This window comes from Rhopilema esculentum, chromosome 10 (genome assembly GCF_057945365.1).
Source record: "Rhopilema esculentum isolate cy_ngs chromosome 10, ASM5794536v1, whole genome shotgun sequence".
Taxonomy (NCBI): domain Eukaryota; kingdom Metazoa; phylum Cnidaria; class Scyphozoa; order Rhizostomeae; family Rhizostomatidae; genus Rhopilema; species Rhopilema esculentum.
In genome coordinates, this window is record NC_142824.1 from 5,500,797 (window position 1) to 5,523,125 (window position 22,329).

A 22,329-nucleotide genomic window follows, 5' to 3' on the forward strand; every position below is an offset into this window, starting at 1 on the left:
AATGCCAGCTTCATGATGAATTTTTCAGGAGTTTAAAGTTAACGAAGAAGCAACATAGAACGACTCAATAATATTTTTATTCATGTCTGTTTATTCACTTCCTAGTTTCTCACTTTTGCATTTTTTCTTTCTTTGTCTATTTATTTGAGCAACACACAGTTTGCCCGAGCAAAATTCAATGATACCAAGGATACAGGGAAACAGAAATATTCATAAGAAATTTGATCCGAGTTCCTTTTTCAATGCGTGGACTAATGTTTGCACCGTTTGGCGCTTAACTAACTTTGAATAAACAGAAATTGCCAATGAAGTCAAAAAGACCTTCGTGAATAATGTCTCTGCATTTGAGTCAGTGCATGAATAAGAAACCTCACTTTAAGCTCAACTTGTTAGCACCTTTTGGGTATTCTACATATCAATCTTTGTTTAATCCAAGATACTAGATTATACTCAAACACAGCCGTATAGTTTCTTAATCTGAATAGCATCTTGTTCACTTAACTTTATTCTTTGCCCAATACTTGCATCCGAATTCTTAGGCCGAATGGTCGTCTGCGATGGCAATTTAGCGAACGCACGTTTCCCATAATGCATTATAGACCCATAATCGTAAGGGCTTCCAAGGCTGTCGATAAGGCTGTGCGTATATTTCTTGAAGTTGTACTTGGTGCCTGAAAAGGATTACATAGCATATACATCTTAGGCAGCGTTACATATGATCTACAGGTATTCTTTTATAGGAAACTAAGGTCCGGTGCTGGTAGGCAGTTTCCTAAATTTTCTGGCCATTTTGCTATCAAAAGATTCTTACATGTTTCTTAAATTTTTTTTGGTAATGAATTTTTTAAACGTGCTTCCAAGGTAAAGTTAATAGTTCACTCACATTCAGAGATAAACTAACAAAGTGATCAAGGTATTTTGTTATCCTAGAATGAATAACTCTGTTGAGATCTGTAAACAGTTAAGCTCATTGACTTCATCAATGTCAAGTTGAAATCAAAACAAATTTTTAAATGGAAACTTCTTGAGTGTGCAATTTACTGATAATGAATGCAAACTTCGTGTCAAGTGTAGTGTTGCAATATACAGTGATGTTCAATGTCAAGACTGTTTTGGGTGTCAACTAGAAAAACTAAAACTACAAATTATAAATGTTTCTTAGCTTTTTTCAATTTGAATAGGGTTGTTTCTTAACTTTCGAAAAATTGAGCCTACCGTTTCTTATAACCTTTTTCTTATAAAAAATGAGTGTATTGTATGTAACATGACAAAGTTTCTTACAACAATTCCCCCCTTTTTTTAATAAGAAACAAAGGTCGATGTTGAGTACTCCAGTTTCTTAATGTTCTGGAAATTTCAACACTCACTGTTTCTTAAGAGTTTCTTAATTATTATGTCATGAATGATGTTATGAAATGTTCGTGTCCTTTTTTTCACGTCAAGATATTCGCTTCCATTCTGACGCTGTATTTAGACGTGGAAAGTATATTTTTATCCCTTGTGTCTTAATTTCTTAAGGCCTTCAGGGCAATTTTGTTCTTGGATTTTACAAAATTTCGTTGTTCTCAGTTTTATCACGATTAAATAGTTTCTTGATTTTTTTGCTTCGAGTACTGAAGTTTCTTAATTTTCTCTGACTGTCCAGTACTCGTTTCTTATAGGCAGTTTCTTATAAAAAAAAATGAATGTAGTCCAATAAAAACAAACAAATCTTTAGTGAAAAACACGTCACAGACAAGCAAGTATTTTGATAGCAGCGAAAGAGCATCTGCGAAGTTCTAACTTACACAAATTAACCCAACTTTCCATCCGACTATTGCTGTCTCTGCTTTTGCAATTTTATGTCGGACCAAATATGACCTTAAAAGTTACTTATTAAATTGAAAAACAGTGATAAGCGGGACACATACTTAAGCCATCTTATTGTATAAGAACTAGCAAAAACCAACTAAACATTTGAAAAAGGCAGAGATGGGAAATTCTTTGAAACTCTTCTCAAAAATAGATGGCATTGACCCCTCTTTTACTTAAATACAATAAGATGGGTGCCTAGTTTGTTTTATTTTCACCGCCCTTTGAGAAACACGGAATGTAAAAACAAGTACTGACCGTCCAGAATGTTATCCCACAGAATTTCAACATAGTCATCTCGATCTGGTCTAGATTGCTCATGATGAAGGCCTAATGCATGTCCGATTTCGTGCAAAGCAACACCGTGAGCAAGGCACCCGTATCCAAGTGAAATCTTCTGCTTGCCGTAAATCCGTCCAACATATGAATTGCATCTGAAAGAAGTGTTTCAAGATTATTAATTGAAAATGAAGGGCTCTTAAAACAACAACATGGATGATTAAATGATGGTCTGTCTGTTATTGCTGTTAAATCTTTCGCCAGAAAGGAACTTTTAAATTTACTCCATAATCTTTTTTTCAAATGAGCAAAAGAATGGTGCCGAGACAGGCAACTTGCGGAACTCCAAGATATTTATCAAGCGACACTGCTAAACTTAGTCTGAAAAATTGCTTCCAGTTGGACAGGCTGGATCTCAAGCAGGAAAGCTATTGCTGCTAATAGACACAAAGTTCGTGCAAACATTCTACAAAAAATATGGTAGTCAAACCTTTTTTCAGATAAAGGAATATCAAGCTGACGAGACAGGCAACAAAGTCCGATCTTTTTTGTTATATTCATTTTGGATAATAAGAGTAAAGGATTGATTTATAAGTAAACATTTTTTTGTCTGTAATTGCTGTAAGCAGGTTTAGCATAGACTTCCTTTCTCCTCTGACTTCACAATAATCAACACGAACCATTTGCCAGCTTTCTGTTTTCTGGCTTGGCAAGTGAGTGAAAACGACAATTTTATCCCAAATACTGACACAGTTGGTCTAAAAAAGGTGTTTAAACACCCTTGAGATGACAGGCAAGACTTGGTAACTATTCATTTCAAACTCGATAGGTTTTGTAGATCTACAAAAATTTGAGACAAATCTTGCCTTTCCTCTGATTTTGTGGACTAATGCTACGTGTATTCAGTATGCCATTATTTGATGCTTTTGCGAACATTCAAAGTAAACACGAGTCCACCCATTCTAATTTTCACGTGAAGAACGCCTTGATAGGTTGATGATGATTAGCACAGAAAAACGGCTGTCAAACTCAAAATGCAACGAAGAAATGTTTGAAAAAATTTAAACTCTTCGATGAAATAAATCAACTGCTCAACTCGAAACAGTTTTTGATATTGCCTGATGTGTTACGGTAAAGTACCTTACCTACGGCTTACGCCCAAGAATTCAAATTGGTAGGGCCGCCGTGAGGTTTCTGAGGTCCTGGGGCAAAACCGAAAGACGTGGCTTCCTGGGAGCGGAGCGAGCAAAATATTTTCGATAACGTCCTTCAATTTAGCTTAAAAATGCATTTCAGTATATTTCTCGCAGATGTTTCTTGCAATCGTTTATAATGTTTTACTATTCTTAGGCATAATTTTGCCAAGAATTCATTGATCTATTTTTTGAACTTAAATACATTACTTTCTGAGGCCCCCTAGATCTCGAGGCCCTGCGACAATTTTCCCCTTTTGCCCCCTTTGTAGGGACTTCTTACGCTGGTATATATCTCAAAAGGTGCCATGGAAAGATGCCTACTCTTCTTAAAACTCTTCCTGGGTTAGTAAAAGAAACAAAATCCATCATATGTATCCATCTAGCTAGTAATAAATGGTCGATTGTGAAAGCAAAATTCAGCTGCTGATAAAATAGGAACAAACAGCTCATTGGCGACGTTAAGACCAACCTTCCGAAACCACCATCAAAGAATTCAATGTAATCTCGCTCGTCTGTTCTGGGTTTGAATCTTATGCATGTTTTCTCCTCCCATTCCTTCATTGCACTTAGAATCACCTTTTCTGCGGGGCCTTTGAGCCCAACTTTGTTTAAAGCAGCATTCTCTGGAATAACAAATGAAAAACAGCTGCATCAATAATTTCAGTCAAATAATTGAGTAATATTTTTAACCAAGATGAGTCCATTAGAATTATTCTGAAAATTAAATAGAAACAAATAACAAAGATTTAAATAAAAAGACAACAGTTTCAGAAATAGCTTGCTTCTCGACATTATCTTGGCTTAAGTAACGTTGATAAACAAGTCAAATGAGAGCATTCTTTGGTTTATGAAAAAAGAATCATTTGTCAAAGGAGGGTTATCAAGTCTGACATACTGACGCTGTCTGCAAGTACATACGGTACAACACCATTCGGCCATTTCTTACGATCCCCATTCATCAATCCAAAAGTGACGTCACCAGTTGGATTATCAACATCTTTGCCATTAAGAGCTGCATCGATTTCGTTTTTTGACATGATCATGTCACCTTGAAAGACATATCCCTTGTCGAATTCTGTTTTAAGAAGAAACAGATTGAATATTCATTTGAGATAGCAAAATTTCGAGATCGTATGAAAAATGAGCACAGAATCACATAGCAATATATCAAAACACTTTTCTATACATTTAAAACTAACTACAGCTCAGGCTACTTAATATATACCATCCGTTCAGATAGAAAACACATCTAGTCACCATTACGGATGATAACCAAAATTAACAAATAGGGCTAGATATTAACACAAAACCTATACCAAATATGCGATAATAGTACCTCTAGAAGAACTGAACACCAGCATTGCACATGAACTTCTATTTCAAAGGAGAGGTTTTAATTGAATAGAATAAAGAAGGGGAAGTTTTCTGCGTTGTTTCTAACAAATGGTGGTGCAGGAAAAAATACTCGTTGCCTTCTATCAAGACTAATTCTATAACAGATCTAGATTTACAATAGAAAGCCAGATTCGTTATGAGAAGCTATGTATTTGAATATTTGAAAAGAATAGTTAAATTTTAGAGCAAAGAAAACAGGTGTAAGTATTTCTGTGCCAAGCTCTGGAACAAAAGTTCGTTATCATTCAACTTAGCATAAAATTGTACAAATTTCACTCTACAGCTTTAGAAGAAGAAAATTCCTAGTGAAACAGAAAGTTTGCAAAACTTTCAGCGACAGCCTCTGCCAAACTTCCGTAGTATTTCCTGTTGCTGAACGGTTCTTGTGAAAAAATAGTAGATGACACGGTAAGTGTTGGTAAACGTTGGTAAATGATGGTAAACGTTAGTTTTGTATCTGGTAAGCATTGGTGTGATCCAATCTTACTTCCACGATTAGCCACTTCTTCCTTTACCTAAGCCTAATACCTAATACCTTCCTTTACCTAAATCTTGTTTGTTTGCCTCTAACAGGAACAGCTATGCACTAATTTTCATAAAAAACGCACTTCATAAGGGCACTAAGGCTCAATTTGCAAAACAAAACAAAGAGCAACGAAAATATGATCAATTAGAAAACTGAAAATTAGGTGAAAAAATAGAAGAAGAAAAAGATATTCTTGAAAACTTCTCTTTTGTGTTAACAAAACAGAAAATATTTATCAGCAAAAAAACCTTGATACTAGAAAAGTCAGACAGAAGTCATGCAAACTGTTAATTGGTGGCTTTAGAAAGGATTTAGAGAGATGGGTTTTAGAATAGCAAATGCTGAAATAATTTAGAAAAACAGAGCCATAAATAATTCAAAAATAAAACATCGAGCCTAGACAAAAGTGCAATAAACTTACTTTCGAGCTGAAGCGACCATGTCGTGCATACAAACGATGCCAAAAGCAAATAGGCAATCATTTCAAAATCTTAGACAGCTATTTCTTCTTCCAGCCAGACTCACGTTTATACCAGAAAACGTCAATTGCCTCTCGATGATACCTTTTTATCTAGCACTAATTGGCAGCAACTGTTAATACAATAAAAGTTAATATTAAAGCTGTCACAACACACTCGAAAGAAAACGGGGCAATTTCTAAGGTACTTGAGAAGCACACTAATAAAATCAAAAGAACTCGCTACAGATCTTGCAAATTTTTCTCAACCACAAGTAAAAGGATTAGCAGATCAGGAAAAAAAGATAATTTTTAATTACGAGATTAACAAAAAAAATATTTTGTTCCTTAAACTGACAATGTTTTCAATGGCAATAAGGCGAGCAGTATATTCAATGATACCGCTTTCGTAACTGATATTGTTAAGCATATAGCATGGTAAGAGAGCTTTCATAAAGTATGGAACAGACTGGGGCGGAAGGGATTCAGCAGGGTCATCAATACTTTTAAGTTCGAAACGTTGGGCAACAAATTATTTCAAACATTAATCATGGGCTGTGAAATTGTTCATTTAGAATATTTAAAAAAAGTTAGTCACTATTGTCAATATCACTGTCACTGCTCTCTTCAGTCTCTACCATAGTGGTATCTTCTGGCATTTTCATTGCTGCCTTCTGAAAACATTGTGTGATTGTACTGTTTCTTGGCTTCTTCATTCTTCTAGCCTTTGTCAACTTGTCGGCTTCTATTGTTACTGCCAGCTGATCTTGAAGATGCTTACAGAACCTTTCTGCCATCTTGCTGCTACCATCCCAATCTGTACAAATACCTTTCTCAATTAGATGTCTCAAGCCCCGCAAATGTAACTTTGGCTTTAGAGTATCCATGGCATTTAAGATGATAGAGGCTTCCTCAATCTGAAAATCAAACTTTCCCTGAGCAGCGTAATCACAGAATATCCCTGAGCACTCTTCTTGTCATTTTCCAGTTTCCTCTTTCTCTTCATCTTATTCTTCTGTTTCCACAAAACATTTTTTCCCCAGGAAATAAAGCTGGCTCAGTTCTGGCCCTTCAGAGAGTGATGTATTTTTAATCTTTGTTGTGTAAAGAAAGTTAGTGGTGTTTTCTATGATTCTTCATCAGAAAGTTTTCAGGGGCTATAAAATTATTTTAGAACATGTATTGGGGCCATGAAGATTTTTTTATTTCTAGCATTAGGCTACATAATTTTAATATAAAATTTGAAATCCATTCCGCCCCGGCCTGTTCCATACTTTATGACAGCTCCCTAAATAAGCGAAGGAAAGAACTGATACGATCGATTAAGATTTTATACTTTTCTTGCTCTTTCAAATCTTTAAAAATGCAGCATTTTCTTTGAAAGAAAACACGTGTCTGTGGGCTTGTGGGTTCAAACAGGCAAAACGGAAAAACTAAGAAAAGGGGCTCTTTTTTGAAGACGTTGTGGTGGCTGTCATGGAAAATCTTAAGCATTTTAAAAGGCTCAATTAGACTAAATAAATAGCCAGCTTTTAAGGATCAATCCTGTTTTTTTACAAGCGTGCATTTGATTCTACACAAAGGAGCATAACATCATACTCAAGGACTTGTTACTCTATCAGACAAATTAAAGACGGGATTTAATCAACTCTTTGCTTAAAATGTAGTCAACTACAGAGACTGCAGAAGCAAAAAGTGGCAGAGGGGGCCAAAAAAGGTACAAACAACCATAGGAAATTGCCTTGCTCATGGTTTTTTAGCATGCTTAGCCTCCCCCATAACGTTGTAGCTCCCTCAATCCGTAGTATGCTCCAAGGTCCTTGGTCACCTCAGTTACTCAGTGAACTGGCACAATTATCTTTAAGAATCATTAACTATAATCTCCGAGGGGTGTATGCCCCGCCATATTGGACAGAAGTTTATTATACAAAATATATGATGTGATTGTAAATATATTGTTTTAATCTAATAAAAATCTGTTGTACAATTTATATCGACGTTATTTCTCCTAATTAAAAGCGTGACCACTTGACATTTATAATTTGTTGTTAGAATTTTCAGATATATAAGGTCTGAATTTGTTTGCAAATATATAAGGTCTGATTTTGTTTGCAAATATATAAAGTCAAAGCGCGAACGATATGCGCAGTGACATTTCCCGCCAAATCCGACTCGATTTACACATTGCACGTTGCACAAAACGGCCGCGAATGCTTCAAGTACTAGCATGAGACGGCCTAGTTCTGTGCCCCCATCACCATACACTCGCCCATCTTCTCGGGGAAGTCGTCGCTCAAGCTTCCATCAGAATGACGATGGTGGAAATAAATTCCGCGTGAAAGAAGTCATTTTGCACTTTGTTGGCCGACTAAAAGGCAGACCAAGTTGTGCAAGCAAACCAGATCCGATTTTTGAGAGTAGGGTCACAAGCTGAAAATTAGCAAATTCACAAGTTGAAAGCACAAAAATTTATGTTTTGGCGGGAAATGTCACTGCGCATATCGTCCACGCTTAGACCTTATATATTTGCAAACAAATTCATACCTTATATATTTGCAAACAAATTCATACCTTATATATTTGCAAACAAATTCATACCTTATATATTTGCAAACAAATTCATACCTTATATATTTGCAAACAAATTCAGACCTTATACATTTGCAAACAAATTCATACCTTATATATTTGCAAACAAATTCATACCTTATATATTTGCAAACAAATTCATACCTTATATATTTGCAAACAAATTCAGACCTTATATATTTGCAAACAAATTCAGACCTTATATATCTGAAATTTCCGACAAGAATTTATAGATGTCAAGTGGACACGCTTTAAGTTTGGAGAAATAACGTCGATATGAATTGTACAACCGATTTATATCAGATTTAAACAATATATTTACAATCACATCATATATTTTGTATAATAGACTTTTGTCCTATATGGCGGGGCATAGGGGTGCACATTTCTTGAAATACATTTGGCACCAATTCTCATAAGCAAGTTATTCTATAAATCATGGCTTTAAAATCATATACTGTTTTATTTGATATCAAGGTTACTTAGGGTTACGTGATAAATTGTAAAAATTCTGAATGAAAAAATGTAAATTTAACTGGAAGCTCTTACGTAATCAAGGTTTGGGTACTGGATTGGCGAAAGAGATGGGCAGAGGTTTGCAGTCTCTACCCCGGGAAAACATCTTGGAGTCGTGCCTTTATACACTTGACAAGGTCCTTTCCTTTAACAGCAGCTCTCCCAACATACTACCAACATACAAACAACAAACAAGATACAAATAACAACATACAACCAACAGAAACACTTAAAAACATTCTTTGAGCTGATATTAGTCAAGCCTTCATCTGTATGACTTTTCGAGTAAAAATCCAGGGGATACTTTCTATAAAGGATTTGTGTTTTGGACATCAAGAAAATACGCCGTCTTGGCCTAAGCTAAAATATTTTATTTTACCAGGTCCGTTTTTTCTAAAGAATTGCTATCTAATTGCTTGAACGGCACTTGTTTAGCATTACCCGTTTCCCACCTAAGCCAAAAAGAAATCCTTTGTTGGACAGAAAAGAGTAAAATGTTTTCCACTCTTTCGTTTATCTCAATATTTTATCTCCTTAATCTAAATTTTCTTTGGATCCCAGAAGCTAATTTTCAAGACAAACTTAAAAGTTTGTGGCATATTTGCATATATTTGTTTGGAGAAGGGCTTATTCAAATTATCCTGCAATCCAAAGGCCCATTCCATTTTTGGCCGCTAATAACCAATATGCTCATTCAAAATTTTCAACCTAGAGCCTTACAAAAACAAAACAAATAGTCATGTACCCGGAGTGTTTGAAGGATCTCAAAATTTTCAAGAGATTGTTGGGTGAATAAAAAATGGTTGTAAAACTACTGCAGCATCAAGAATAAAGGCAACGCGATCAATGTCATTCACAGGCCTGGTACCCAATCGCTGAGTGACCAAAGACAGAAACACAAAGTAGTATGTTATTTTTAAACATGATTAAGAAAACTTTGCAACAAGAAATCACAGGATAGCATAGTTACAATAGCAATTTTAATAGTTATCTTCTTCATCGATACAGCAATCAAGAGCTTATTGGCAACCATAAAACCTTCTGATTTGCAAAGCATCTTGCTCACTTAAATGCGATCTCTGTCCAATACTGACTCCACTTTTCTTTGGTACAATTGTCTTCTGCCATGGCCATTTTGCAAAATCGCGAGCGCCATAGTGCATGATCGATCCGTAATCATAGGGGCTACCAAGACTGTCGATTGTAGAATGAGAATACTTCTTGAAATTGAGTTTGTAATCTAGAAATAAAATGGAAAAGTCATGTCAGAACAAAGGCAAAGGTGCAGGGCCTACAAAACCAAGTAGATGTGCGGTATCTTTAGCCCAAATATATGCAAGGGGCTTAAGCTCCAAAATAAAAATGGGCTTAAGCCCTAAAAACATGGCTTTTGGAATGACTAGCCCCCTGCAGTAAATCTTTGATCCCTCAATACGTATTATGCTTCGCAGTATCTGTATAGATGCATTATACAGAAACGTACAGAAATGTGAACTGCTACGCTGCATTTATTGGCATCTGGGAAGATAGCAAGTGGCATCACAGAGGGTGATGAGATCTCGGTCATGAGAAGCAAGAGCTACCAAAGCCTTTGTATTATGTCGCATTTCTCTTAAAAACAAAATATATTATACTAGATTTTATAAAAAGGAAAGGTACGAACCCTCCTTGATATTATCCCATACGATTTCAACGTATTGATCTCGATCAGGTCTTGATTGCTCATGGTGAAGCCCTAAAGCGTGCCCGATTTCATGAACAGCAATGCCATGATAGAAGCAACCGATACCAAGAGAGATGGCCTGTTTACTACCAACACGTCCAACGTAAGAGTAACACCTGAGGAAAGGAATTTAGTTTCTAAGAATACCAATTACGTATATGTAGAAAAGGTTATCGTCAGCAGGGCCGCCGGAGCCGAGGGGGGCTACGGGGGCACAGTCCTCCCTGTTTGGAGAAAGTGTGAAAAGTGCCCTTTTTGAAAAAAATATTGCGTGTACTATTTTCACAGCCAGATATTTTTCCTTTAGAGGCCAAGTAAAACAACTTAATTCTTAATTTCTAACAACATCTACTGCGAAGGAGACTGTCTCTTTGGCGAAAAGATTTCCTCAGTGTGTCGCCAGTTGTTTCTCAGCCGGTTACACACGTATTCTCTCTAATGAACGCAATAATTCAATAATTCATTTTATTTCATTATATATATTCTTTTTTTTTCATTTTAATTCATTATATATATTCTATTTTTTTCATTTTAGTTCATTATATATATTCTCTTTTTTTCATTTTAGTTCACTATATATATTCTATTTTTTTCATTTTAGTTCATTATATATATTCCATTCTTTTCATTTTTTTCAATAGCTCATTGAAGATAGATAGGTATCCACCAATAAAAAACTGAGCTTTGAAATTCAAACGATCATTGTTTTTACAAAAATTAATATTGCATTTGCAGCATACTTGTTAAAGCAAAAAAATTTACAAGATGTTAATTTCTTCCGAGTAGGATTTTAGCTTGAAACTAAGTAAAAAACAACTGCTGCAAATCGTACAAATAAGATAAAAAAGCAGCTTTTCGCTTGGCAAAAGGGATTTTTAAATCCAGCGGAACATAAAAGACCAAATCAAAATTGTTTCCACAAATGAGCTCGATCGATTTGCTTCTTGTAGTTGCATCTCTGCCAAATGAAGGAAGTTAAAATTCAGGTAAATGAGATGTTTAATTTACATATCATGTAAAAAAATCTTACTTTCCAAAACCATCATCAATAAATTCCACATAATCCTTTTCGTTGGTTCTCGGCTTAAATCGTATGCACGTTTTCTCTTCCCATTCTTTCATCGCGCTTAAAATGGCTTTTTCTGTTGGACCTTTTAAACCGATTTTGTTCAACGCTGCATTTTCTATAAGGATAAATAAACTGTATCAAAGGATATATTTTGATAAGATGATCATGATTATAGATAAGATACTAATGCTGGAGCAAGATTCTGCATGTAAACCCTTTACAGGAAATTGCGCCACCACAGGTGCCGTGGGCCAAAACAAAAGTACTGTTGACAACAAGGGTACGACAGAAAAAATAGCTAATTTTGTTTCCAAGAATTTTAACCGAGTATCGGCGATCATTTGGTTCGGTTAATTGACTGTCGATTATGACGATATTAACAACTCTAGAAAGGGACAGGTTTAGCCCCAACAGCAGCTCCCCTGGTCTAATACGCTTAATGTTGACACAAGAGCAAGCTCAAGCTCGAGTTCTGCTGTTGAAAATGCCGAATCAAATAAATGATTGTATTTTCTAATCAAATACACGTTTACGAGCCGGTCGATAGAACAATGAATGGTAAATGGGCAAGAAAGTCACTCACTTACAGTAATAGTTATTCAATGATTATTTACCCATTATCCTCGTACTTCCTGACCATTTTGATAATAAAAATATGGTTCTGTTTGCATGAGGCATGCAGTCATTCTATTGAAGCATTTTCTATTTGAATCATATACACAGGTATAAATGGATTCAAAATCATTCTTTCGGGCGACCTCCTATTGGAAAATCAATAAGTTAACTATTTCTACTTTCAAAAGGTCACTCAAGAGATAAACGAAAATTCTGATTTTTTTGTGAAATGAAAAAAAATTAATAGGAGAGGGTTTGCAATTAGAGTGTAAGAGAGGAGTTGAGAAGAAAGAAAAAACGGCTTTTAGGATTCAGAAGGGTATAACGTCGAAGAATTCCTGGCAAAACAAAAGATTTCTGAATCGAAAATAACTATTTCTGTGCATCCCGTGGATATCCCGCGCATGTCCTTCATACGTCCCTCGTGCTCTAGCGTGCTTGTGCACCAGAGTTTACACAGAGGCTTATACAAAGAAAGCTTTGCTAGGTAAGAATTGGGTAGATACTTACTAACACTGTCTGATAGAACATAGGGTACAACTCCTTGAGGCCATTTTCGGTAAGAAGATTTTGACATGCCAAACATTGAAGGACCCGTTGGTTCATCGACATCTCCACCGCGAAGTGCGACATCAATCTCGTCCTTTCTCATCACCATGTCTCCTTGGAAAAGATAGCCATTGCCAGCCCCTAGAAAAAGAATCATAGCAGGCTTGTGCAAAAAGGCCTATAACTCAAATGCTACTTATTCTTAAAAATGAATGCGAAAAGATTTTTGCTGATCATGCAGCATTGAAAAGGGTGATAGCGTTTATAATTATACATAATACAAGTCCTAATCGTGGGCTTTACTGTTATGCATCCAAATACAGCATCAGGTTTACCCTACATTTTTTATATGCCTTGAAAACAAGTTATCGATACGTGAATGTTCTTTGTCACGTGCATACAAATAACTAGAAGAAAAACGATGCAAATAATCAAATACTGACAAACAACAGCATTAGTGACTCTCTTATTCACAGAGAGGAGATTGCATTCCTTATTAAAAAATCAATCATAAGTAATTGTAGATCGACGAAACGAAACAGCACTCCCGCTTTTTTGCAGCAGGGATGCGTTTGCAAACTACACTTACTTTCTAATTTAAATGACGTGGCAGCATAAACCAGAGAGAGGGCGAGAAGTATGGTCTTCATCTTGAACTTAAAACGATGACCCTGATGAAACTCCTTCTAAGATAAGAAGAATTTTTCTTGAATTACTGTTTTATAGCCCACGATAAAATGCCTTGCAAAAAAAACGATAAAACTTATTGATATGCTTACTCACCTGGTATTATGCAGTCCTTCTGTCACAAACACTCAACAAAGAGCGTGGTATAGACAAGCATTTGATAACACTCCTGTTTGTCTTGTTTTAAAAATTGCTAGTGTTTTGAGCTTCATTTTACTTTAGATCGGCAAAGTGATTAAATAATATTGCGCTGAAATTGGATAATAGTCAGGGCTGTTAGCCTCAGATTTTGAGAGAGTTATGCAAAATCGCATACCAGCATGAAACTTCATCCACAAGGGTAGTTTTGGGCGCTGAACAAGATAGGATGCAGACCCCAGCTGAGAAATGCCCCAAAATGCTCTTTTTAGACTGTTGTACTTGGTCCCAGGCCCCTAAAAGCGTTAATTGTAAAAATACTGCCGCTAGTTGTGATAACAACATGAAAGTTAGAAGAAAAAGGCAGTTTGATATACTCGAAAAGATAGGATGCAGACCCCAGCTGAGAAGTGCCCCCAATTGCTATTTTTAGACTGTTGTACTTGGTCCCAGGCCCCAAAAGCGTTAATTGTAAAAATACTGCCGCTAGTTGTGATAACGACATGAAAGTTAGAAGAAAAAGGCAGTTTGATATGCCCAAAAAGATAGGATGCAGACCCCAGCTGAGAAATGCCCCCAAATGCTATTTTTAGACTGTAGTACCTGGTCCCAGGCCCCAAAAGCGTTAATTGTAAAAATACTGCCGCTAGTTCGATAACAACATGAAAGTAAGAAGAAAAAGGCAGTTTGATATGCTCGAAAAGATAGGATGCAAACCCCAGCTGAAAACTGCCCCTGTGTGCTATTTTTAGACCGCTGTCCTAGGTCCAAGTCCGCGAAAGTGGTTATCCTTATTACTTTGATAAACTCTTTTATTTTGGTTTTCGAAGGAAATTAACATAGGGAATTAAGAATCTTTTTTCATTCTCCTGCAGAATATTGATAAAGGTTTTGTGCAGTCTAGCTTAAATAATTTAAAAAAGTAGTCGAACAGAATTTTAGTGGAAGAAATCTGATACCTTCCTTTTCAAACCCAGTAAATGAACCGGATGTTGTAATGGTTTCATTCCATTTCCTTCAAAAGTTTACTTTCGTGATAGGATCTATTGTCTTGTTTAACAATAGCGATGGGGCCATCGAAATTGCAAACAATTCATATACGTTTTTTTGAGAAATAAGACAATGATACGTGGAAATGTCTAAGAAAATATTTTAACTGGTTAACCCCCATAGCAAGTTGACCAGACCTAGTTCAATGAGCAAAGAAATACTGGAGACAAATTGGGAAAGTTGTTTTTTTTGCCAAGAAACGACATCAGAGGTACTAGAATGTCCAGCAAGGAAAGGCACTCACTCCGATAAAGGTTCAGGATACAAAAGCATTGCAGAACAGCTTAAAAGGTTTCAGGGCATTGGTGAGCTTCCTTCTTTCTTTGATACAAGGACAGGCTTAACAAGCAACGAGGTATTAGCTGGCAATCTTTTGCAAAATGAGGCAAAATTTCATAAGCGTTGCAAAAATAAATATAACGACTACCATTACCAAAGGGTATGTAGGAAAGAAAGAAAGAAACAGCTGATGTTGAAATCGCTCAGGCCCCACCTAGCACACGCCAAAGGTACAGCGCAGATAATTTCAAAGTTAGGTGTTTTTTTTTGTAAAAAGGATGATTTGGAAGTGAATTTGACAAACGCTCAAACACTCGTGACGCGGTAAAAGAGCTCTTTGATGAAAAACTCTTAGCCAAGTTAAGCGAAGGTGACATGGTAGCAGTTGAGGCCCGATATCACAAGCAATGCCTTGCCGCTCTTTACAACCGTCTGAAAAGCTTTCATCGAACAAAATCTGTTCACGAAACAGAGGACGCTATTAGAAAAGGGGCAGTGTTGGCTGAGATTATTGATTATCTTAGGGACATGGTAGAATCTTCCAAGAATATTTCCGTATTCAAGTTAAGCTGTATCAAAAACCTCTTTTGCGATCGTCTTGTGGCGCATGGTGCTACTGCAGAAAGTGTAAAGAATGTGCACAGTACTCGTTTGAAGAATGACATCTTACATCACATCCCAGAGCTCGAGGAAGAAAAACAAGGAAACAATGTTCTCCTAACACCCAAGGAAGAAACAGGTACCGCGATTTATCAGGCATGTCTAGAGAATGACCAGGATGATGGAATTTGCCTCTCTAAAGCTGCCAATATCATTAGAAAACATGTATTTTCGCATTAGATTGAGGACCCTTCCCAATTTCTTGCATCTCAAAAAGCTTCAGTACCCCCATCTCTTGTCACTTTCATCAGTATGCTCATTAGCGGAACACGCATAACTGATTCATTACCTACATCAGCACATAAGGCTTCACTCATGCTGGTATCACAACTAGCAGCAGTATTATTAGGATAAACGCTCTTGGGGCCTGGGACCAAGTATCACAGTCTAAAAATAGCATTTGGGTGCATTTTTCAGCTGGGATCTGCATCCTATCTTTTCGAGCATATCAAACTGTCAATTTCTTCTAATTTTCATGCTGGTATCATAACTAGCAACAGTATTATTAGGAGAAACGCTTTTGAGGCCTGGGACCAAGTATCACAGTCTAAAAATAGAATTTGGGGGCATTTCTCAGCTGGGGATATGCATCCTATCTTTTTTAGCATACCAAACTGTCCCATTTCTTCTAATTTTCATGCTGGTATCACAACTAGCAGCAGTATTTTTACAAAAAACACTTTTGGGGCCTGGGAACATATACAACAGTCTAAAAATAGCATTTTGGGGCATTTCTCAGCTGGGGTCTGCATCCTATCTTGTTCAGCGCCCAAAACTACCCTTGTGGATGAAGTTTCATGCTGGTATGCGATTTTGCACAACATTTTGGCTAACAGCCCTGACTATAACGTCAACATTATGCGCACATCTAGTCACACAAACTGCAACACAGCTAGCTGATTCCATGGAAACTCCGCTTGGTCCATCAATCATAGGCAATGAAAAATCTTCAAGAACAGCGAAGCGTGCTTGCTTTGCGGTAGCAGTTTCTTACGAAGTTTTGAATTTTAACAATCAAACTGTTATATTTTCATTCTGGTACTTAATTTATTCGCTAACTATATTATCGTTATTTTGGTTGAATTATCGTATCACACGCACAGTACATATTTAATTAGAAATGAACTGTATTTGGCTATTACACACTGTTTGGTGTTAGAATGGTTTGTTACATGGGCTCCGACGCAGGTTGGAAAGTGGACGGGCCAAGAGAAAGTGTAACAATCATAACAAAAGTTTTTAAAAAAAGTTCTATTGTTTTGCAAAAAAGTGAAGCCCCGGCCCCCCTTCGTCGGAGGCTCTGTGTTACAAAGCATGCCGGTTGCGCAAGAGCCTTTAATGAGTATCACAGAGGGTCTAATTTCCAGAGATACGTTGAGCCATTAACAGAAATAAGAAAAGTTTAAGAAGATAATATTTATGCCTAGGAACGGTGGCTGTAAAGACCAGCGATACAATGATTGAATAAATAGAGATGGTTAGGTAGGAGAGAAATCGTTGAACATTTTTTTAAATGGTTTCAGGGAGGTAATGAGGTAATGGTTTCAATACATCTCGGGTTAGGATCATTGATAGGGAAATTTTTAGGGATAATACTGCCAAAAGAATGTGTATGTAGACAATTACATCACATTAGTTACATAATGTCTCAAATGTGAAATTTTGCGGCGGTGCAAAAAGCGATACCGTAAAGAATATATTTTATAAATGATTGACATCACTTATCAAACATCATAGGTTTATGAATTAATTCAATATTATCAAGCAGACTAAAGCAACGAATGCAACAATTGCTTTTAGGGACGATGGTTTTCCAATTCCAGGTGAATCAAGACTTCGATTCTTTGAGCATGGAGAACATAGTGTAAACTAGTTTTGGTCATACGTCCTTTAACCTAATAACGATTGAAATGTGTCGTTCTTATGGGCCTGTTTATATGAGAAGAGTTTCCCACTGATGTGGGATAGCCCACTAAGGTGAGATCCAATCGATAAATTGATTTGTGTGAAGAAATAAAATTACGTTCATATGAGAGGTGAACTGTCCCACTTGAGTGAGATCCCGCTGTCGTGCCAGTGGGATCTCACTGAGGTGGGATGAAAATCTCCCATATGAACATCTGTCAGTATTGCGCAAGAGCGAATTAGCAGAATTTCCAATTCAACATGACTGCTGGCATGTCTGGACACGAAAAACCAAAGAAAAAGAATTTTCTATGGTCAACTGCCATGGTTGAAAATCTAATTACATGCTTGGAACCCTATGAAACGAAGATGGAGTACCGAAATTTAGATTTTGATGCTGATAGGCCTGCGCAAATTAATTACAGCCGTGAGGGAGGAAATGGCGAGATTCTACAAAACAAACGGAGAGTTTGGTCCAGTTGGGCTATCTGATTCCACGAAACCTATCGCAGAGATGTCTGTCGAACAAAGAACACACATTAACACAACGAAACTGGCCCACCTCGGTGGGATAAAATTCCCACATGAATGTAACCTGAAAATCGGCTCGCCTCGGTGGGATATCCCACTTCAGTGGGATAACTCACCTCATATTTAGCTATATTCCCAACATTGAGCATGTTTTTTGAAAATTTGCACCGTATTGCATAATAAAGTTTCTTTTTGGAAAATATTCTTAGCCGCTTGCTTTGGTGTCCCTGCTTGAAATACGCAGTCATGGTTAAAATATCAACGTTTTTCCTACCTACAAACGTGTGATTTTGGCAAATGAAGATCTCCGAGACAACAATTTACTTTATCGCGTTCGGGGAAATTCTTAAAAAATTTCAAAAAGTATGTTGCTCAAAAGTTTAGTGTTGCACATGACTAAGACGCAAAATAGATACAAACAAGAGCTGTAATTGCTGTTGTGATCGACATCCCAATAAAGAGCTTTATTTGCAACCATAAAACTTTCTTATCTGCAGTGCATCTTGCTTACTTAGATGCGATCTCTGTCCAATACTGACTCCACTTTTCTTTGGCACAATTGTCTTCTGCCATGGCCATTTTGCAAAATCGCGAGCGCCATAGTGCATGATCGATCCGTAATCATAGGGGCTGCCAAGACTGTCGATTGTTGAATGAGAGTACTTCTCGAAATTGTGTTTCTCATCTTAAAACGAAAAAAAGATTTGTCAAAAACAAAAACCCAAACAAACGCGCTGTTCCTCCTACATTACCTTTCATCCAGATCTGAATATAAATTTTCTGCTCACCTTAGGATGTTATCCCACGTTTATACTCTGAACAGTGTCGAACGAAAAGTACTTTAGTATGACATGTTTCCGCTTTTTCGCGCTTTTTCAAATTTTGCGGTACTCAAAGGCTTACTCGGCTATGTTCTGCCTGTCGATTTCTTTAAAGTTAGCCAGTGACAACTATAAACATTTTCGCCAAAGAGAAGATTGAAATTATCCCAAATTTTTATGAAGATAAACCTGCAAATTACAACAATCACATTCAACTAGAATGCACAATTCAAACAGGATGTGCAAAAATTTTGCCACTAAGAGGGGTAGGGGAGGTAAAAGGAAAATTTATCTGCATTGCTGGCCCCCGTTAAGAATCGGTGGTGCGGGGACCACGGACTATCAGCGAAAATGAAACTTCTGACTGCACTTGGGAAGAAAAAAGATATAATACAAAGCTATTTTTATCGTTTCAGTTTCATTAAGGTTTACCCTAGCTAAAGCATCTGCCGGTCAATGGCAACTTTAAGGCAAATAAATGTTTTGAAAAAGCAGCAAAGGTACCAACCATCCTTGATATTAGCCCATATGATTTTGACATACTGGTCTCTATCGGGTCTTGATTGCTCATGGTGAAGTCCTAGAGCATGTCCGATTTCATGAACAGCAATGCCATGAAAGAAGCAACCAAAACCAAGAGAGATAACTTGCTTACCACCAACACGTCCAACGTAAGAGTAGCACCTGAAGAAAGATTTGACTTTTTGGATAAAACAAAAATTATTATTAGAGGAAATTAGACTTCTTTTAAAGATTTTGACTTCCGAGGATAAACCTCTAAAGAGAGTAAAACCTCCAACGAATTGATTCTAGGTGGTTGGGTGGCAAGTTCGGCCTGGTTGGGGGAGATGTCACATTGATTGAAATAGCTGCATTCAATTTTCAGTAGTATGCTGGGCTGTCATTCAGGGCAAAATTTGTATGTGAAAGCGGAAACATGGCACAAAAAGTCCAAATAAAACTGAAAAAGCAACCATAAATTCGCTTTGAATATTCTATCAGCACATCGAATAATTGATATCCACATTTTTACCTGCAAAAAATACTCACTGGGCAAAACCATCATCAATAAACTCAACATAATCCTTCTCGGTGGTTCTCGGCTTGAATCGTATGCACGTTTTCTCTTCCCATTCCTTCATGGCACTTAAAATTGCCTTTTCTGTTGGACCTTTTAAACCGATTTTGTTCAATAATGCATTTTCTAGAAGAACGAAAAACTGAATACAGGAAAAGTATTTAAAAAGTAAATAAGCTAAAGGCTGACAACAGGGACGCGTTTTTACATAAAGCTTTAAAGGAGCTTCAAAAATTTTGGCTCAACCTTTTAAGTTCTAGACCGTCATTCCATAACAGAAGATCAGTTTATAGATCTTTGCGCACGAAAATAAAGCATATAAAGTTAATATTGGTTTTCTTAACCAAATTTAGTTTGCTCTAAACGATAAAAGTGAGTAGTTTGTCTCTGTGGATTTCAGTCCTTTAGACCTTGGGCGCTTCATGAAATACCAACACCCTGTCTCCAAAAGATCCAACGAGAGATGCCGCAAACATTTTATAGTAGGAGGCAGCCATCCCCGTATTCCTACTCGTACCGAATTCCTATACTTAGATATTCAATAAGTAAATCATCACCCTGCTGTTGAAAATTATGCTTCTTGGGATACGAAGCGTATAGACACTTACTAACGCTGTCTGATAGCACATAAGGTACGATTCCTTTACGCCATTTCAAGTTAGAAGATTTTGACATGCCAAACGTCGACGGACCATTTGTTGCATCGACGTCACCACCGCGGATTGCAACATCAATCTGATCCTTCCTCATCACCATGTCTCCCTGGAAAAGGAAGCCATTGCCAATCTCTGCAAAAAAGCATTGCGAGTTACTAGTGCTAGTTTTTGTTGGAAACGAACGTGAAGAGGTTTCTGAGCATATTTAAGCATTTTAGGCTGATAGAAGTCTAATGCCCTAGCCCGTCATACTGCTATGGAACTGATCTGGAATTTACATCTAGGACTATTTCCAAAAAACTCACACATCCAAAAACAAGTTAGTGCCACCTGCATCGAATTGGCACGCAATATCATCACGATATCACTTGTGTTTCTTCTTTTTCAAGGGCGCTGTAAATAGTATTAGCAAAAACAAGGTAAATAATTAACTTCTAGCGACAAACAAGAACTAGAAATGCATATAAAATACGTAGAAACAATTTGAATTCATTTGTTTGCACAAACATAGTGTTTCTATATTTTGGAAACATTAAGCGTTTGTTGAAGGCATTAAATTTTTCATGGAGCGAAGGATGTGTTAACAAATTGTACCTACTTTGTAATTTAAATGATGTGGCAGCATAGACGAGAGAGAAGAGAAGTACGATCTTCATATTGAACTGAAAACGATGACCTTGCGAAAACCTTTCGAACTGGGAAAGAATCTTCATCGATGTATATAATCATCCTTGTATTTGACATTGCAAAACACCTAAATAAATATGCTTACCCACCTGGCCTGATGTTGCCTTTTTGTCGCCAGCAATAATTGCCTTCCAAGGCAAAGACAATTCTCTTATAAGTTAATTGAGCATTTTTTTTGCTTCATATAAGCAAATGAGTTAGTTGTGCTTCAAAACCCTTTGTCAAAATAACAAATTATACAGGGTCGGAAGATATAGCGTGCCATATCGTCGATATTTTTCTTAAAGCAATTTTGGATATTTTTACTTTATTAATGCATCAAAAATGACTTTTCGTCTTTTTTGTCCACTTTAGCTCACGTAACTCAAAATTAGACTTGTTGTCCCCTGAATTATGTGCACGTCCACCTATACAAATTGCGAACAAGCGAGCATGCTTCATGGAAGCTGTATTTATTACGTATTACGATTACAATCAATGAAAAAACTTGAAGGCTTATGAACACTCAAGCATCTCACAAAGGGAAAAAGACGATCTACTTGATGATCAGATACAATGGCTATCTGATCAGAAATTATTTTTAGATACAGTGGCTATTAGAGAGAGATTCTTTTTAGAAGAGAATACATAAAAGTTTTCATGAGCGCTCATTTCAAAGTCCTTTTCCAGGCTTTTGTGTACGTGTTGCGATCATGTAAGTTGATGGTTGCAATACATGGCCAAAGCAAATAAACGATATACAACTTGCAATCTAGCTAGAGAAGGATCAAGCCTAAGGACAATTTAGAGAGTTTTAAGGGTCTTTTGAATGGTCCGAGATGATATATGTATATGAAGAAAAAAACAACATTTCTTAGAAAAAATACTAATGTATAGGTTATAAATGTATCTAGAAAATCTAAGTTACGAACGGCTTTAATGAGTTCTTGACCAATAGCCAAGAAAAGGAGTTTCAGAAACCTGGTTGATTGATTTCAAGCTCAAATGTTCACCGTGACACAACTTATAAAAAATGTTAAGAGCAGTACTGCAAAGAGAACGAGAATTTATATAAAATCTGCAGTATATGTAA

The 22,329-nt window shown here is 36.7% G+C and overlaps 3 protein-coding genes across 3 annotated transcripts; all 3 read right to left on the reverse strand.

Moving 5' to 3' along the window:
* Positions 1-193: 193 nt before the first annotated feature.
* LOC135684917 (zinc metalloproteinase nas-14) lies at positions 194-5,829 on the reverse strand. The gene is made up of 5 exons (XM_065200624.2): positions 5,669-5,829; positions 4,222-4,401; positions 3,796-3,949; positions 2,110-2,285; positions 194-671 (listed from the first exon to the last, which is right to left on the reverse strand). The coding sequence occupies exons 1-5, from the start codon at positions 5,727-5,729 to the stop codon at positions 451-453; spliced, it is 792 nt and encodes a 263-aa protein (XP_065056696.2). The 5' UTR covers positions 5,730-5,829; the 3' UTR covers positions 194-450.
* A 3,886-nt stretch (positions 5,830-9,715) lies between these two features.
* Positions 9,716-13,513, reverse strand: LOC148959250 (astacin-like). Its single transcript, XM_089110655.1, has 5 exons — positions 13,355-13,513; positions 12,727-12,906; positions 11,563-11,716; positions 10,473-10,648; positions 9,716-10,049 (listed from the first exon to the last, which is right to left on the reverse strand). Exons 1-5 carry the CDS (start codon positions 13,413-13,415, stop codon positions 9,829-9,831), a joined length of 792 nt encoding a protein of 263 aa, XP_088966781.1. The 5' UTR covers positions 13,416-13,513; the 3' UTR covers positions 9,716-9,828.
* A 144-nt stretch (positions 13,514-13,657) lies between these two features.
* Positions 13,658-22,054, reverse strand: LOC135687798 (astacin). The gene is made up of 5 exons (XM_089110654.1): positions 21,169-22,054; positions 20,523-20,702; positions 19,887-20,040; positions 19,345-19,520; positions 13,658-18,700 (listed from the first exon to the last, which is right to left on the reverse strand). The coding sequence occupies exons 1-5, from the start codon at positions 21,281-21,283 to the stop codon at positions 18,480-18,482; spliced, it is 846 nt and encodes a 281-aa protein (XP_088966780.1). The 5' UTR covers positions 21,284-22,054; the 3' UTR covers positions 13,658-18,479.
* Positions 22,055-22,329: the final 275 nt, after the last annotated feature.